This window comes from Perna viridis, chromosome 7, assembly GCF_037379345.1.
Source record: "Perna viridis isolate PV_CMFRI_1.1 ecotype Kerala chromosome 7, ASM3737934v1, whole genome shotgun sequence".
NCBI lineage: Eukaryota > Metazoa > Mollusca > Bivalvia > Mytilida > Mytilidae > Perna > Perna viridis.
Genome location: NC_142451.1, coordinates 38457618 through 38475318, shown reverse-complemented (window position 1 = coordinate 38475318; position 17701 = coordinate 38457618). Strand labels below are relative to the sequence as shown.

At 34.4% G+C, this 17701-nt stretch overlaps 1 protein-coding gene across 1 annotated transcript; it reads left to right on the top strand.

Moving 5' to 3' along the window:
• Window positions 1-3445: 3445 nt before the first annotated feature.
• On the top strand, window positions 3446-17146 carry LOC148612606 (nuclear receptor subfamily 2 group E member 1-like). The gene is made up of 7 exons (XM_088594216.1): window positions 3446-3604; window positions 9904-10146; window positions 13591-13699; window positions 14139-14515; window positions 14764-15144; window positions 16048-16218; window positions 16753-17146. The coding sequence occupies exons 1-7, from the start codon at window positions 3556-3558 to the stop codon at window positions 16992-16994; spliced, it is 1572 nt and encodes a 523-aa protein (XP_088450342.1). The 5' UTR covers window positions 3446-3555; the 3' UTR covers window positions 16995-17146.
• Window positions 17147-17701: the final 555 nt, after the last annotated feature.

The following is a 17701-nucleotide window of genomic DNA, read 5'->3' as shown; positions in this document are numbered from 1 at the left end:
TATAGACACTTCACTTCCGGTGACCAGTACTGCACTGCAAGTCTGCTAACCCCACATGCCATTCTGAGGATTGTGAGCTGACATATGTAGAATCATGCTGATATATAGTCCTCTGCAGGTTAAAGTTAAGGTAAAGTCCAGAGAAGCCATTGAATATTGTGAAATTAGCATAGAAGCCTATGGAAAGTGGAATTAGTGGTTTTTAGCCTTAATACAAAGGAGTGTTGATCTCGGCGTAAATACTAGAACTTTCCCCATCTTACCCTTTCACCGTCATTATAGATTGCCACGAATGCAGCCAATTAGTCGAAATTTCACGAAATGCACGAGAAAATTCACACACAAAAATCGCTGCGAGTGACTTGCGTGTGGTTCAGACCAAATCAAATTAAGTACTTCAGATAATTAGGGCAAATTCATATTTTAAGAAAGGCACGTTTTAAGTACCATTCTGTGTAAGAATCAGGCAATGGGTGGCACATCATTTCCCCCAAATTAGTCATTTTGCCTAAAATATATTCAGTACATCTAGAAAACAACCAAAAAGCTGTTTAAATTTATCTTGAAGCATCTTTGACGTAAATATTTTTTGATTGTTTATATAGGGAAAGAGTGCAGGAAAATTTTCCCGCCATTTTTCCATAGTGCATTTCAACTAAATTCGACCTATCAATATCTTAAAAAGACAATTTTTTCTAACACTTTGATGGTTACTTCTGGTAGTTATCGGGTATAATTAATTGGTTAATGCAATAAAATCTCTGCGTTTTTCTATTCATGTGCCAAACCTTCTATACATTTTGCCCGATTCTTAGACGGAGAAGTACTTAATTATGTTTCACACCCCCGATACTGTTCTCAAGATATCCCTCGTAACATACATGTGTAATTGTAGTATATTTAACAAAATCTTGGAAAAAAGAATCGGTAAAACAATAATTAAATGGCACCATGCATTGGGAAAATTCGTTTTTTACCGGTTACATATTGTCTTGAATCCTCAACCACACCCACACCCTCACCAAAAAAAATATCATAACTCCTAAAAATTGATTTGGAATTTTTCGCACTTAAATAGCAAATTTTGAATGATGACCTAAAAAATGATACCAGTGTGACGTTCTTACATATAGTCAAAGAGGTTTGCCAGTAGAATTCGGAGGGGCGTCGCTTTTGATAAGGCAGGGCAGACATTTTTTGTTTCAAATAGATATTTTGGTCTTTTATGATGACTAAATTTGAAAGTGTAAATTTAACTTTATAAACACCTGTGTAAAGAATGTTTAATTCTGAGTCAAATTCCAAATTTAATCATTTTGTTAGCAAGAAACCTGGATTTTTAAACAATTTAAATGGCCGCCGCTGCTTGAGCTATTTTGAATTAAACGAATGTTGAAGGGAAAAACGCCAAAAGTCCAGAGGAACATTGTTACTCCTTTAAAAGTATTTATTTTTCATAATTTTCACAACAAAAATGAATAGAACACAATTGTTCAAAAAGCTCTGAAATCATATAGTATAGCTCATACCCGCATCTAATTTGACCGCTATAGACAAAGAGTCTAACTCAAGTCGTTGGGAATCGTGTTCAAGATAGAAATCCATTTGCAAAAACAGCCATGGGAAAGAAAAACATCTTTCATTTTTCATTAGTTCGTGTCAATATCGTGGTCATTAACTCAGTTTGTTATAAAAGTAATAAAACCATGAAAATACGACAAAATTAAGACATACAATTAACTTTGCAATTAACCAGAGATTATTTCAATAAATGAATTAAAGAATAAAACTAGAAATTTCTGAGAGGGTAAATCTTCTGTGAAGAGGATTGTTTTCATCCTTATATATATAAAAATTGCCTGTGTCAGTCTTCTGAATGTCACGTTTGCCCTTCAGTTTGAATCTGAGGTACTCTATAAGTACTCTTGAATATTCTTGGGAGTTTTCTTTGATTTTCAAAGAAGACATGTCATTCGTATCTATATAGAAAAAAAAAAATACATCTATGTGAGTTTATTAAAAGGGTTGATTGTATCATATGAGTTTTTAAACTGAAATATATAAAATGACAAAATAATTAAATAAAAAAATTCAACCAAATACAATTATTAAAAAAGCAAATTGAACGAAAAAAGAAATAAAATAAAAAAAAAAAAAAAAATAAAAAAATAAAATAAAATGAACTATTCAGAATTTTAACGGAACAAAGAAAACAATGAGTATTCACAAACGCATTGATTCCTAAAAAAACATATACTGGACTGAATAGAAAAGTTACTAATTCCAATTATTTATTTTTGTCCTGCAGTTCCAGACCATGAACGATCAAAAGCATGACCCAAACAACTTGTCTCAAATATCAAGACACGTAATGGTGCGACGTTAATCTCTAACTAAGCTAATTTTCATCACCTAACTTTGATCCAGTCTCCATTGAGAGCATTCGAGTAGGACCTGTGAAGTTACATTACAGCAAAGAGTGCGACCGACACTCGATTACTTCAACAACGGCTGCAGCCGATACAGATATTTGATCAATTAATGGGTTTTGCCACTTCATACAAGTTGATTCACTTCACTGTTGTAAGGGTGTAATTTGTTTGTTTATAAATGCTGTATCTTGCTCAAACGAATTTGTCCGAAGGACAGAGAGATTGATTTATCCAGTTTAATGTAGTCCGGTAGACCTCAGAAAAAGAAATGAAAGTATGAATATGATTATTGTCAAAAGTTATCGACTTTATAGACAAACAGTCTTGACAAACATGTTCATTCAACTGGTTTTGATGGTTTTCCATCATTTTCTTTTCTGGTAAATGTCATTCGTCTCTGTCGTAGTGTTCCCTTATTTCTGTATCTCAGAAAAAATGAATAAAAATTTATGAACTCTATTTACGAATCACAATTAAAAATTAAAACAAAAAGAAAAAAACATTATTCATCTTTGCCACCAAAAAAAAATAATAATAAAAACACTGAAATCATCAAATTAATGCATTTTTTCGCTGGGTGAAGAAATTAAGGGGTATGGTATACAGAGCCCCTCGCTCATGGCAACAAATGCGCTTAACCTTTAATTTTTTAACGTTTAACAACGAATAACATTCTTTCATTTAAGCTGATCCAAACAGTGGGGATAATCGCTTTTTATGGGGGATTCTATGCAGAAAGACGAAGGATTAAGCCGAACCCCCCATTATTTGCTCAAAATATTAATTCCATTAAAGTGGTTTAATTTTCAATAATCATGTAATATCGTAAAATCATTGCATAAAAATATTTAAAAATGAATAAACGCTAATTATTCCTCAATTGGTAGGATTAAAATATTATCCAATGAACACGATGTTCTTGGTTCTGTCAACCGTGTGACACCAATCAATTGTTAGGGTCATCGGCTATGCTAAGCCCACGTGATGCGAACCAATCGTGTGCTACTCAAAGCTTGAGTTCTTGAAAATGAAGGAGTGACATCGACTCATCACTTGACATCTTTGCTTCATTCCATCCGATGGTGTACGGAAAAGAGGAAAATAATAGATTCTGTGACACATTATGAGCGCCGGTTTGCCGCCACCTTCCGAATTACAGAATTTCAACAACAGTGAGTTTTTTTTTTCATTTATTCACTTGCACTAGCGTTCGGTGTCGTTCAAACAATCCCGAGACCTGTTTAATCATTATATGCGTCAGTCAATATAAGTTTTAATTTGGTCTATACCATCTCAAAGAAACTGTATTCGTTTTTTATCGGCGTTTAGCATTTGCATTACATTTGCATTAAACTTTCATTTTGTTCACTTGTGCATTGTAAACGGCGCACCATAGCCTCAGCCTTTTGCTTCTATCAACGTGAAAGATTGGAAAATGTGTTTTTTTTTTTTATTGGCGTAAATGTCACACGCCCGTTTTCTATGTATCAAAAATTGTGTATGTCACAATTGTATCAATTGCGTTTTTATCATAACAACATATTGTAGTATTCTATAATTTTAAATCAGCATTTTTTTTTAATTACATACGTAAATTTTAATACCAGTCGAGTTGTCAAGGTTAAATTTCAATCGAGTTTTATAAATTTTGAATGTCGTGCAAAATTCTAAAAAATAATGCGTTGTACCTGTCGTATCAGTTTACACATGTATGACATGGTCTATTATATTTCAATGTCCAGAATAAGGAGGTTTTGAAAGCATTTGATCTTTTTACAAGTAAAGTTTTTTTCTTACGTTATTTACATTATTTTTACCATTGAAAACTTTTCTCAAAAATTAAAGTTGAATGATCTCCTCAAAAAGACAAAACTATGTTTGATTGCTTAAAAACTAATTCATTGTTTCAAATGATTTATTAGCCCATAGCCTTGATGGTCCCCGAAGACCACACCATTTATGATCAATGAAGCGTGAAAATGAGATCAACAAGTGACAATACCCGACAATCTTTTGAGTTCTATTCATCAGGTCATGTACCATATTTCCCGCCAATGTGCTCATGCACGTGTTTTGGGAATACAATCTTTATTTGGACATCTGATGCCTCGAGGTATATTTGAACGAATTTGGTCATTGCTTGATTTCGCGGAGACGACAAATAGTACAATAAAACCCTATGAATGGATCAGAAAATAATGAAGACGAAAATTCGAAAAACAAATAATACACTTAAATAAGAAAAGAAAAAATAGCATGTTATCCGGAAAAAATATATTTCTGCCACTTCCGTGAATAATAGCATCCCCAGTTCGAAAATAGCCTTAAAGTTCGTTTCCCCAAGACTGAAGGTATGTGATTTTATTTTTAACAGACTTAGATGCAGGAACTACGTACCATGCTCTTTAAGTATTAGGCTGTACGTAGAAATAATTGTAAATACACACTTCAGTAATTGTACGAAAGTCAAATATAGGCATACATCAAGGAGTGTTATGTAAAGTCTCTGGAATAAAAAGTCCCAGTATACTTGTAAACAATTGTATTTCAGATGTTTTTTACTACATACAATTCAACATGTATTTCAAGCATACGTCATTGCGTCGGATGTACCTTTTGAGGGCATACTCGTTTACCTTCATATTTTTTCAAATTAACTTGCAAATTATAATGTCAAATGGCAAAGCTTGGTTTTCTGTGTAAAACGTCGAAATACCTATGATGTCGTTAACTCATTTCATTTTACGGGAACAAAGGGTAGAAAAAATTTGAAATCAAATGAAGGACCCATATTTTAGACGAGCAATTTGTATAGGTCGGGTATATTTTGAGGCAAAGACTTTGTGTGAACAGGTTGGGAACAAGTCCTGGAAGAGTAATCAAGGGAACCAAGATTCTAGCGGAAATCAAAAGAATGTAATCGAGGGACAAAGATCAGGCATGGAAAACAGACACAAACAACAAAGAACATATAATAACCAAAATAATACATTCAAAGTAACAAAAGTAAATGAGCAACTGAAAACTGAGGGCATGGACCAGGTGCACCGTCAGGATTAGCAATAAGGGTTAACCCCCCCCCCCAATTTGGGGTACTACCCCTCATATGGATTGTATTCATCCATTATAATAAATGTAAAGTTTTCTATTATAAAATATTGTTAAAAAGTGGGAATGTTTGTGTAACTTTGAATAACTTTTACAAAAGGAAGTTTAGTTTTATTTCCATTATAATACTAATCAAATGAAATATTTTGAGGTCTGCAACTTTATAAATATGAAATTTAAAAGTGGTCTTTCAGCAGAAAAATATATTTCAAATACAATAAATATCCCCTCTTTCATCTTTGATATGGCATATTTTTTTTTTAAACTTTCTGATTTTATAATGGGTAAAACCCTCCATATCAGGGGAAGTATTCCAAACGGGGGGATAACCCTACTTTTAGGACTTTCACAACCTGGTAAAATAATACCCCGCCCTTCTAATTGAAACGTTTACAGTTTTGATCGGTATTTTAAAGAAAAATATACATGTTTAGTTCAGTGTATTTTTGTTCTTGAAATGAGATGTTACATGTATATATTAAAGACAAATTGTACATGGTGACTATATTTTATGTTGTAATACTTTGATCAATAAGAAAACAACTTTTTTTCATAAGCTTTTACACGAATAAGGGTTCCCATGGGAAACAAATTAGATAAGCATGGTTTTTCCAGTACCGTTTCCCACTCTTCACGTTGGCGTACTCCCAAACAGTTGGAGTGGGGAAACGCTCTCGGACCCACGTGAGGTCTGGGAGTATGCCAGAGCGTCAACACAGCAGCCCAGCCGCTAGTAGGACATACTCTGACCGAGTTCTTCGATCAGGTGTCCCGAAGGCTGGGCTCCGCCACCAACACCAGTTGGTTCTACTAACCCACTAACATCGACCGTAAGAGGCCTGTATTGGTATTCAAGGTCGTTAAAACCCCCCAATCATCGTCATCAGTACAGTTTAGGGTCCCTAAAACTGCGGAAGTTTTGTTGTTTTCGGAAACCCAGCATTTCCTTTTATTTTTTATGCTTATAGATAATTCCTCTTAAAACATTTAACCAAGTCATCGGTTACTTAAAATTGACAGTCTAAAAAATTAAAATATGCGAAAAAAATCAGAGATCCAAGAATTTTTATAGCTAAAATGAAAATTTGAATAAAAAAAGTTTTCTGTAAAATGCTTAAAAAACGCTAGGTTGGTTGTATTCGGAACTGTGGATTCTCCTGAATAGCAGTTGCTGTTTCCTTTTCTTTTTTTTATTTTACAAGATAAAAAAAAATCTGTTGAAGTGGCTCAAATCAAACGTTAATAAGAATAATGAATTAGTGAACAATAGCCACAACTGGGGCTCATATTTTTCAATATTTTTTACGTTTTATTCATATTTTATTTGTATTTAGTTCCTTTTTACCATTAAAACACGGCTAATTTTCACTAATTTATTATTCTTTTTAATTTTACTGAATGTTGAATTTATCAAGATAAACATTTCTGTCCTTTCTTTTCAGGAAAGCATACAATCAAGTACTTTCTCATTTAATATTGAAAAAAAAATCTTTGAAGTATGAGAAGTCAGTGGCGGATCCAGGGGTTCCGTTGGTTGAAACCACACCCCTCTTTAGATTTGTAGAAAAAATTTGTTAATTTCGTGGAAAATTGGTGCAAAAATGAACAAATGGTAGCCATGACCTCAACCTTTATAATTTTCTGAACCCAACCCCTAAAAGTCCATGCATACTTGCAACTAATCATTTACAGTGTAGGTATCCCGACACAGTTTCACTCTGGAACTGTAATTCTTTACATTCTATTGATCTCGGCTTTAATTGTCGAATGGTTACGTTTGCTGCGCCTAGTTACGGCGCATTCGGACAAAAAATTATCCTAATTAAGTTATAAATGGCCTGTTTGTTTTTATTTACAAATATTGATTTTAACACCTTATTAAAAGATTGAATTATATATCTAATAAGTAACCTGTTTACTTCTGCTCAACATTATATTATTACGCGTTATTGCAAGATTGAATGGGAGATTACTCTTGCTTTTTATCGTTTAATTCTTGTTGAAAAGGCGAGAGAGATTATAATGTCTGACTTTTTTACTTCTTACCAAATAAATCCAACTTTTGACCCATTGTCGACTCTTTAATCTTTGTAACCACATGCTGGGAAACACCAGAGTATTTGCAATCGTTAATTCCGAAGTCGGCTGATTCCTTGCATGGACATTATACTAGACAATCACAAAATAGTTTAGAAATTCGCACGACAACTAACTTCTATTCTGAATACTTTCTGCCATCAACAGTTAAATTGTGGAACAAACTTCCTCAAAATACCAGGAGTTCTAGTTCCACTAACATTTTTAGAAATAAGATTAAGGAACATTTGATAAATTATCCGAATCTTTACTTTATTGGTACACGACTTGGGCAAATATTACATGCCAGACTGCGAAAGAACAGCGCTTCACTCAACGAACATCTGTTCAGTCGTAACCTTGTTAATTCCCCTAATTGCACCTGTGGTCATGTCGAATCAACTTCCCATTTTTTGCTCTTTTGTCCCAAATATACTTTATTACGAAATGAAATCATATTTTCTATGGCACTTGATGTACCTATTACTGTAAATGTATTATATGGCTCAAATATTCTAAATGCTGAACAAAATGTAGCAGTTTTACTTAAAGTTCAGAAGTTTATTATCAAAAGTAGAAGGTTTATAAATGCATGACTTCCATGTACTGCATCTCCACACTAATTTTGTAATTCCATTTTTGTTTTTCTATTCGTTTGTCTTATTTACAAGTCAATTATGAAAACCATTCCACATGCATCTTATTTATAAGAATACTCTTAAGGACACGGAACTTTGTATAAGCTATCTAGCTTCTTTCCGAATCCTACCATGAGTGTATGTAAATGTGTACACTGTATTTGCTTGTGCTTATATTTGAATAAATATGTTTAAACTAACCACATGCTGTTTAGTCTCAAACCATAATGTAAACATGATGTACATATTGAATAAACAGCTGCCTTCAAGCCGGTCATTTTATTCGTGTTAAACTATTTATAACTCTGAAACAAATAATAAAGGAAAAAGAGTTGGGGGGGGGGGGCTTAATTTCTTCATAAAGACAAACATTGTATCAAAAGTTAAAATCACTAGGGATCTTAAATGAATAGTCACCGAACGACAATCAGAAAGGTACCAGTTGGTTCCACGGTTGTCGTTAATCCCAAAATTCTGGAAACCAGGCACAGATTCAAGAAGATTCCAGAAAAAAATGTGCAGTATGTATACTCGCCTAAACGTGGGCAGACAGTAATTTTGATAACATGAAATTAATTTCTGCCTATAGGCTATAATTGTATTTACTGATATCCTGCACTGGATCGAGGAAACAGTAACTCCAGGAAGTTATATATCTCTTGCATACGACATTCCATTTGGTTTTCGGCTTCATGTAACGGATTTTCATATAGTTGAACAGCAATGCTATATAAACATGTGGTCTGTATACATGCATGCATTTTTTTCGTTTCTTGCCGAAAAGTACTAATACGAGGCGCCAATGTCGATTAGTTGCATTTTTTATGCATGGTTATAAAAGTGGACATTGTAATTACATGTTTTTAAATGTACATTTTATAAGAATAAACAAAATATAGATCTCAGCATTTACCAGAGGAAGGGAAAACCTGGTTTTAACGTTCCTATGGAAGACAATGAATTGCAAGGGAAAACATAAATGCTGCTAAAAACTCATAGCCAATTTGTATGACAAATATAAAAGTAATTAATACTTATTGCCGATATATATAAAGGACATGGAAGACTAACATGTAGATACTAATAACAGGGCTATATATATCAACCAGGCGCAGGAAGGTGTATCAAAACATGGGAATTAATCCTGGATCCGCCACTGGAACTGCGATAGTCATGTCGACATTTTTCCACTGTTAAAATGACTGTGGATGTAATGTAACTGGCATAAGACACAACTTATGGAGACAATACTTTGCAAATATGCATAAGTTCTGAAAGATGTGCATATTTGCAAAGTATTGTCTCCATTTTACTTGAATAAATTGTAGTACCAAAATTCGTGTGCAAACCTGAGGCGAGCCCTTTATCCAAATATAGTGAAAACGTCAAGGAAAAAATTGGTTTTAGCCAAACCTTAAAAAATCAGATGCCAAATAGCATGGGCGGGTCCAAAGATATTGAAAAAAAGGGAGTTCGTGAAAATAGGAATCCAGGCTATCATTAAATTTATTGGCACATTTTTCTCAAATTTTACACGAAGTCAAGGAAACTTTTCAAAAAAAAGTTGGTATACCGGTCCTCTGTACCCACCATCTTTGATTTACCACTGGTTAATCGACGTTATAATTGGTTTAAATGCACTTTTACAGATAATGTACACGTGACAAGGAAGCCGGAATCGCTATGTCGGGTTTGCGGGGACAAGGCGTCGGGGAAGCACTATGGTGTTATGAGCTGTGATGGATGCCGAGGCTTTTTCAAACGAAGTATACGAAGAAGTTTGGACTATGTATGTAAAGAGAATGGGAAGTGTATAGTCGACGTCGCCAGAAGAAACCAATGTCAGGCCTGTCGCTTCAAAAAATGTCTTGAAGTCAAAATGAATAAGGATGGTAAGATATACAAGTCATTATTATACACATGCAGGCTCAAATTTACTTTCTACTGATTTTAATATATTTTTATTTTCCATTTCGATAAAAAAGTTGGATATGTTTGTCTCCAATCAATACAATGGAAGAGAGGCACAAAAGTTATTTAAAAAAACAACCTCGACCTCTAAAAATTTTGCATCAAATCGCAGGAATTCTAATTTTCACCTTTTCATAGTGACGCATACGTCGTCTTTATAGATTTTTTTCCCTATCGCAGCATACGTTTCTTTGTTACACCCTTTTGAAGATATGACCAAAGCTTTTTGAAAAACACTCGAAATAAAATGTTTGCGCATGATCAGATTTAGTATCGGAGGATGATCTGGTCTGGAGTTATGTTTCTTGAGGAGTTCAGTTCCGGATGTTCTGTAAATATTTAAACGCTTATAAGCAAACATGATTTTGAGAAAACGACAGATGAGCAGATTTTTTGGTACTTATTTCTTTGTCAGATTAGATAATTACGTTGATAATTGATGTAATTGTGATCAAATGAAGAGTTTGTCTTGCTCTTCTGCTCAGGGAATGTAAAACGAGCAACATAACGCGGAGTAACAGATATAAAATCAATTGCCGTTTGAGGAAAAAGACGTAAAGTAATAAGCAAAATAGAATGATTCTCATATCTCATTTACAGGGAATTATAAGAATAGTAAAGTTCTTTTTTATTATTAGCACCAAAGATGTGTGTCCTCTGCAAGATGAATAATTAGGTTTTTTTTTAAATTACTATGATTCCAGAAAATGTCACTATTTTCAGTTAACTGACGATTCCCTTTAAGATTGAGACTGTTAAGTAAATTATAAATTATTCTTTAACCTCCTGACGAAATTAAGTACACGTGTGCAGTGCATTTTTTTTTACCAACACAGTCAGCATTAAAATTATTTATTTTTTTCCCTCAGATTATATTAGAGTCATGAATAGGTAACGGTATTAAAAAAAAAGCAAAATAGAAATTAACAATTCTGTGTACAAAAATATATTTATTAATGTAATCATTTTTCGGTGTAAGCATTGGTGAAGTTTATCTTCAATTCCCCCACTACCACGTAACGCTATAAAAAGCACTTTGTTTTGACCCCCTTCAGGAATTTCATATTAAATTTCATGAATCTTAATATACTCTTCTTTGGCTTGTCTCATTACTTAGTTGAATCAAAAGACAAAAAAACAAAACAAACTTTCTCAAAGCATTGTCACTGCTTGTAAAAATATTAATTAGTTTGTTCAATAACTCGAAGGAAACAAATGTGGATTTATTTATCTTTAGAACAGAATTCAAGTAAAGATTTAACGCATTACTTCGTGATATTGATAAATTTTCAAGTATCTCGTTTTCACAAAAATCTTCGCTAATTGGTGATCAGTCATGCCCTGTTTAAACACTCGAGAGACTAAGCTTAAGACACGCGCTTGACATCACGTCGGTCGCGTGCTGATTAAGTCGTCGATAATAGGGTACTTGATTGTAACAATTTTGATTTTGACTTACTCTGTGAAGTGATATCCGACTTCCAAAATTTAGGCTATATGTTTATACCAGGGTATATATACGCAATCATTTACTACAATACAACGCCGGACGAGAAACATTTGAGCAAATTTTAAGAATACTCAATTCAGCGCGAAATAATTGATACTTTAGGGTAGGGACTGTAGAACATTTGAGTGTTCCCGTTTCGCCTTAGCTGTGAATTACAGGTAAAGAAGTACTTAGGCAAAATGCAGAATTTTTATATTTTTTCTGTTGTAAAAACAAAACTGTAAACCAATGAGTTGTTACGATGATTAAGGCAAAATAATTATAAAATCAATTTTTATTATTTTTTTTCTTTTTATGCCACAAATTAAAATTCTTTTTTCGTTATAAAAATTCATTTTTAAAAAGATAATAATAAAATATTTACATATATTTTTTTCACGTCGCAGTATACATGCAGAAAAGGGACTGGGACTAATAAAAAACAAAACTTGAGTTCAAAAATGAAATATGATTATAATGAGTTATATGCATAGGATTGAATTAAACTAAACATTAAATAATTGAAAGTTAACTTGGTTATACTTATAGCTCTGTACCTTGTTGCAATTTTGTTCTTTAAAATCCTTTAGCATTGCGGTACATAACCACTGAGGTACATGTATGCTAGTGTCTTTTGGCCATCTTCAGTCTGACTACTGCAGGGAGAAGAACTTAACCTATTTTGGAGATGCAGCATTACACATCTTGAAGCATCATTGATTATTATATATATATATCTATGAACCTTCACAATTGTACCACTGATTTCAGCCCGAATTTGTCTTCCTTTGTTGCTTTTATCTTTGTTCTGCTTGAATTATGCTTTCATTACGATTTTGCCCAATCTTCGTTGTATGTTAATGACCATTTTAGTAATCTTATAAAATTGATATGTGCCTCATGAGTCAAGTTATTATCAAAGTGTTCAGTCATATCGTATCACACAATTTTGTTCTTAGCAGTTATTATTTACAGTATCCATTGAATAAAAAAGAAACAGGTGATTACAATCAGGAAAAAAATGACATATAAAAATATCAGGACAGAAACCTAAATAATTCAACTTAGCTATGTAACAATCAACTTCCGGTCTAGTAGGTTAGGTCCTAATGATTATCTATATAACAATCTACTTCCGGTCTAGTAGGTTAGGTCCTAATGATTATCTATAAAATTAAATACATGTACAACAAAATGTTTCATGCATGTTTCAATGTATGTGGAGCATTTTGATCCAGTGCAGAGGGTATATTCGTTATTTATAAGAGTTACATCTATAAGCTAGCGGAAGCACTCTACACGGTGACGTACTCACAAATAGATTGGGGAAATGCTCTTGGACCCACGTAGGATCGTGGTAGGCCAGAGCGTCAACACAGCAACGTATAGCGGCTAGTAGGACATACTCTGACCGAGTTCTTCGGTCAGGTATCTCGAAGGCTGGGTTCCGCCACTAAGACCAATTGGTTCTACTAACCAATAACATCGACCGTGAGAGAGGCCTGCATTAATATTCAAGGTGGTTAAAAAACCCAATTGTCATCAGCTAGCGGAGAGATACTTAGTATTTATCAGGAAGCGGTTATATGTCTGCGGAGATTAGTAAAAACAGCGAAAAGTACACTGTTGCGCCGTAACTTTATTCCTATTCATTATGACATTAAGTATGTTGTCCCTTCATCACCATCTCAGGGAGTTGGGATGAGAGTATTGAAGCACAATATTTAAGTCGAAGTAATTCATAAAATTTTGTTGATTTATATAGATCTATAATGTGCATTTCATTAAGGCCATGGTAGTGTTCATGTAGTCCACAACCACTTTTAAACAGTATGTTAATGCTTTTAAAACGGTAACCGTATTTTAAAATTTGCAGCTGTGCAGCATGAAAGGTCACCTAGATGCTTCCAGTACAAAAGGGAAAACCCTGACGACCACCAGATGAAGTTTGGTTACCCTTTTGGGTTAGAGGAATTCTTTGAGAGGTAAATGTTATAAACGTGCTACCATAACATATTATATTCATGAAGACCGCCCACATACATGTCATCAGTTATTATATCGTACATGTATTTTTGTCGATCTCAAGAAACGAGAACTTAGGATTCAGAAATGACTACACTACTTACGCTGCACTAGTCAAAGCTTCCATCTGTGTTACTCGTTTTCTCTCGATGTCTATGTAGTTTTTTTTTCTGTTTCAGTCTCCATATCCATTCTCTTGAACATAGAGTTAAATATAGCTTATCACTCTACATAAACCATGGTAAACCTTGGTTTTACTTATTGACAAAGTGGTAAATTCTGCTGGTAAATTATTAAAGTTCACATCTAATAAAGGTGATGGTAGTTTTAATACATTCATCGTACAGACTACAGAAAAATGTATAGCCGTCAACTAGTCATTATTATGAAATTTTGCAGTCGACAGCTCCATCATTTCCAGCCACTCAACACTAATCTGAGGGTTCCAGAATTTCAAACTTACAGACCAAACCCGGTTTACCCGTCATCCTTTGCTTTCCAGTATCAACCTGATCAACGCCGACCTCCATTTCACCCTCCTAGTTTCCCTACATGCAACATGATGGACATGCGCGCTAGGTTTGGTAACTACAACAGTGATGGTGGCAGTAACTCCTCGTCTACTTGCTCGCCTATTCATCCAGCAGTGAACAGCACAACCAGCCGATGTGCATCACCGTCTGAAAAGTCCGACGCCGAGCCTGACCGAACGGATAACAGCCATGACAGGGTGACGCCGTCACCGGAACCCCAGTCTACACCATCGTCGGATAATAGTAAGTTTGCTTACAAAACCATGCTATTCTCAATGGGACAAGGAACGATATCTATTAAACGTATACATTATACAATAAAAAGAAATCGAACAGAAGCTACGAAATCTTTAATGACAATAAAAAAATCAAGGTCAACTGCATGGCATGTGTTGCTTCTAATTACTAATGACTAATCATAACAGAGAGGCTTGAATTTCTAAATTTGCATCAGCTAAAAATTACTTTATAGTCCTTTAATTGTTTTATAGGTTCGCCATCATCAGATAAAACGGACAGTCCCAACGTCACGTCATCTACCAATCCAAAGAGCTCTAACTCTGATGAGTCTCCAAAACTTGCCCCAAAGATGTTGATGTTTTCCCCCAGCATGCAGACGTACCAGCAGGCCCCTCAGTCGTTCACAAAGTTTTCGCACAATCTTCTGCCAACAGATAATTCTTTCATAACTTCCGGTAGTGAAAATGTATTCGAAACAGCGGCTAGACTGCTTTTCATGTGTGTTAAGTGGGCAAAAAATATCCCGTCATTCCTGCAACTGCCATTTAGAGACCAAGCCATACTGCTTGAGGAATCTTGGTGCGAACTTTTTGTTCTAAGTGCAGCACAGTGGTCACTTCCCATCGATATTGGTAAGATAAATATGATCTAATCGCTTTTACATGCATGTATCATATTATGGTCGTGATAGCGCAGTAGCAATTAATTGGGTAAATCCCTTTAAACTACTGGATGCTGGGTTTCCACCAAAAAATGGATCTATTTTGTTTTTTAAATTAAGAATTTGATTTTCTCCAAAGGCTCCAATTTCCTTCGATCTAATCGTCGAAAATCGAGTAGATGCTTACGAAATTAATGTGCTGAAACTTTTTTTAAACAAAAGCTTATATGTACAAATGTACATAATATGATGAATTCAAAAGACCTAATTCTTCTAATTCCTACATTGTGTTCATCCATCTATACCATCGGAGGCCATACCAACTTATATTTCTCAAAATCGTCAAGCACGATGATTGAAGTCACTATTATCCAAAAACTTTTCTGTTTAGTAGCGCATGGTGTAAAAGAACCCCCCATAGTAGTCTAGCGTTAAAAACTTTTCTGTGTTTTATGATTTTCTAGTTGTCATTATTGCATGCGAGAAATGTAACTAGGAAAAAGCTAAGAACAAGACATAGCTATTCATCTCCTTACGAATCCTGATCAAAGCAATTTTGCAGTTCGACCGATAGTGGTGCTGATGACTTGAAAATAAAACCGTGTCGCAATGTGCTCCAAAATTTGGAAGCTGATAACTCTTCCTATGCAATTTCGTAGCTAGGTCATATATTATTTATGCTGATATCTGAGAAGGCACAGTCAGTTCTCCCCTGTAAAGAATGGTAAAAAAAACACTGTTAAATTTTTGCGTGAAAGTGTTCCTTATGTTCTTCGAAAGTATTGACTGAGCATACTCGATAGAAACACAAAAAAAATATATGAAAGAAAAGTTTAACATAAAAAACAACATCACCCTTAACTTTGTTTTCTAGGTGCTCTTTTGGCCAGCAATGGTTTTTCGTTTGATACAAACAGCGGTGATCGGAGTTCATTGATTGCTGCTCAACTTAGGTTGGTTCAAGATCTCACATCGAGGCTTGGCGCGCTTAGAGTTGATTCTACAGAATACGCTTGTCTGAAAGCTGTGGTTCTCTTCAAACCTGGTATGTTTTAGAAATAAACCTCATCATCGAGTGTCTTTCCTTACGCGATTGATAAAAATGGAATAATAGAAATGCAAGATTTAGTCCAAGAACTTAAAAGCAACACCAACAACACAACAACAAAAATACTGCTACCTATGCTTACTTATTGACCAATAGTTCCCCAAAAATGAATATTGGAACTAGGCCAAAATCATTGGACTTAAAACTGTACATATCAAGGTCTTTTAGTGAAAAATCAAAATTTCATGCAAGAAATAGTTTCCCAATTTTATGGGACATACACCCGGCAGTGGCAGATCCATTTTAAATTTACAAATAATGTCCTTGCTCCCCCCTTTTCCTGAGGAACATCGGCTGGCACCCGCCTATTCAGAGTGTGTGGATTCTGCACGCCCGTCCCTGTATTCGCGTCTGGAAATGATATCCTTCATTTTTGGTGAAGTATAAACATTCAAATGTTAAATAATCACGGAGGCAACTATCTATCATATAAAAACCTCTGTAGCTGGCAATGTGGTATTTTCGTTTCAGAGGCACGAGGTATAAGAGAAAACTTCCAGGTAGAATTATTACAAGACCAAGCCCAGCTGATGTTGAATGACTACATAATGACGCAACAGTCGAACAATAAGTTCCGGTTTGGAAAGCTTTTACTTATGCTTCCGGTTTTGCGCACTCTTAGCCCACGTGCAATGGAAGATGTTTTCTTCCGCCGAACAATTGGAAGCATCCCAATTGAGCGATTGCTTTGCGACATGTTCAAATCTAGTTGACTTTGGTTAAATCCTGTTATAATGAAATTTATTTTTTTGTTGATTTTGAATCTCTGTGTTGTGTTTAGTGCATATGTTGTCAAATATTTATTTTTTGTTGGATTGAGAAATCCGACGGCGTTAAAAACTGCCATTAAAGTTTGAAAACCCGCTGTTGAATCTTATTTTAAGTGTTAGTACTTCTATAAAAATGACTGTGAACGTTCTTGTTAGTACGTGTTTGTGCGATCACCTAGTTGAAAGGTATCATTATATTTTTAATAAGACAGGTTTGTTTTTGTTTAAAACTCTTGCAAATTTCATGATGTTTTTTTATAAGCAATTATTACTACTATTTTTTGTGCTATCAGTTTTATTTACCATCACTAAAATACCGAAAATCACTACACCAGAAAAAATAATAGTTTACAGTACCTGAATGAATATACGTGTAGATGTAATTTATGGATTGAGTCAAAATTTTCTGTTTTCTTATCAAGAAGCAGTTATACTTTAGACATTTTTCGAATAATGTTGTGAAACGCTACACCACGTATAAAAGTTCTTGTTAATACCGATACCCTGTCTTCCATTGAGTTTAAAATTAATGACATTAGACGGTAGTGTAGCCAAGGGGGATCAGGGTATTGTTGTGTAAATTTCATTAATTTTAGGCGTTTTATTTTGGTAAAAACTGCGCAGTAATATTAGCCCCAAAACCACTCTCA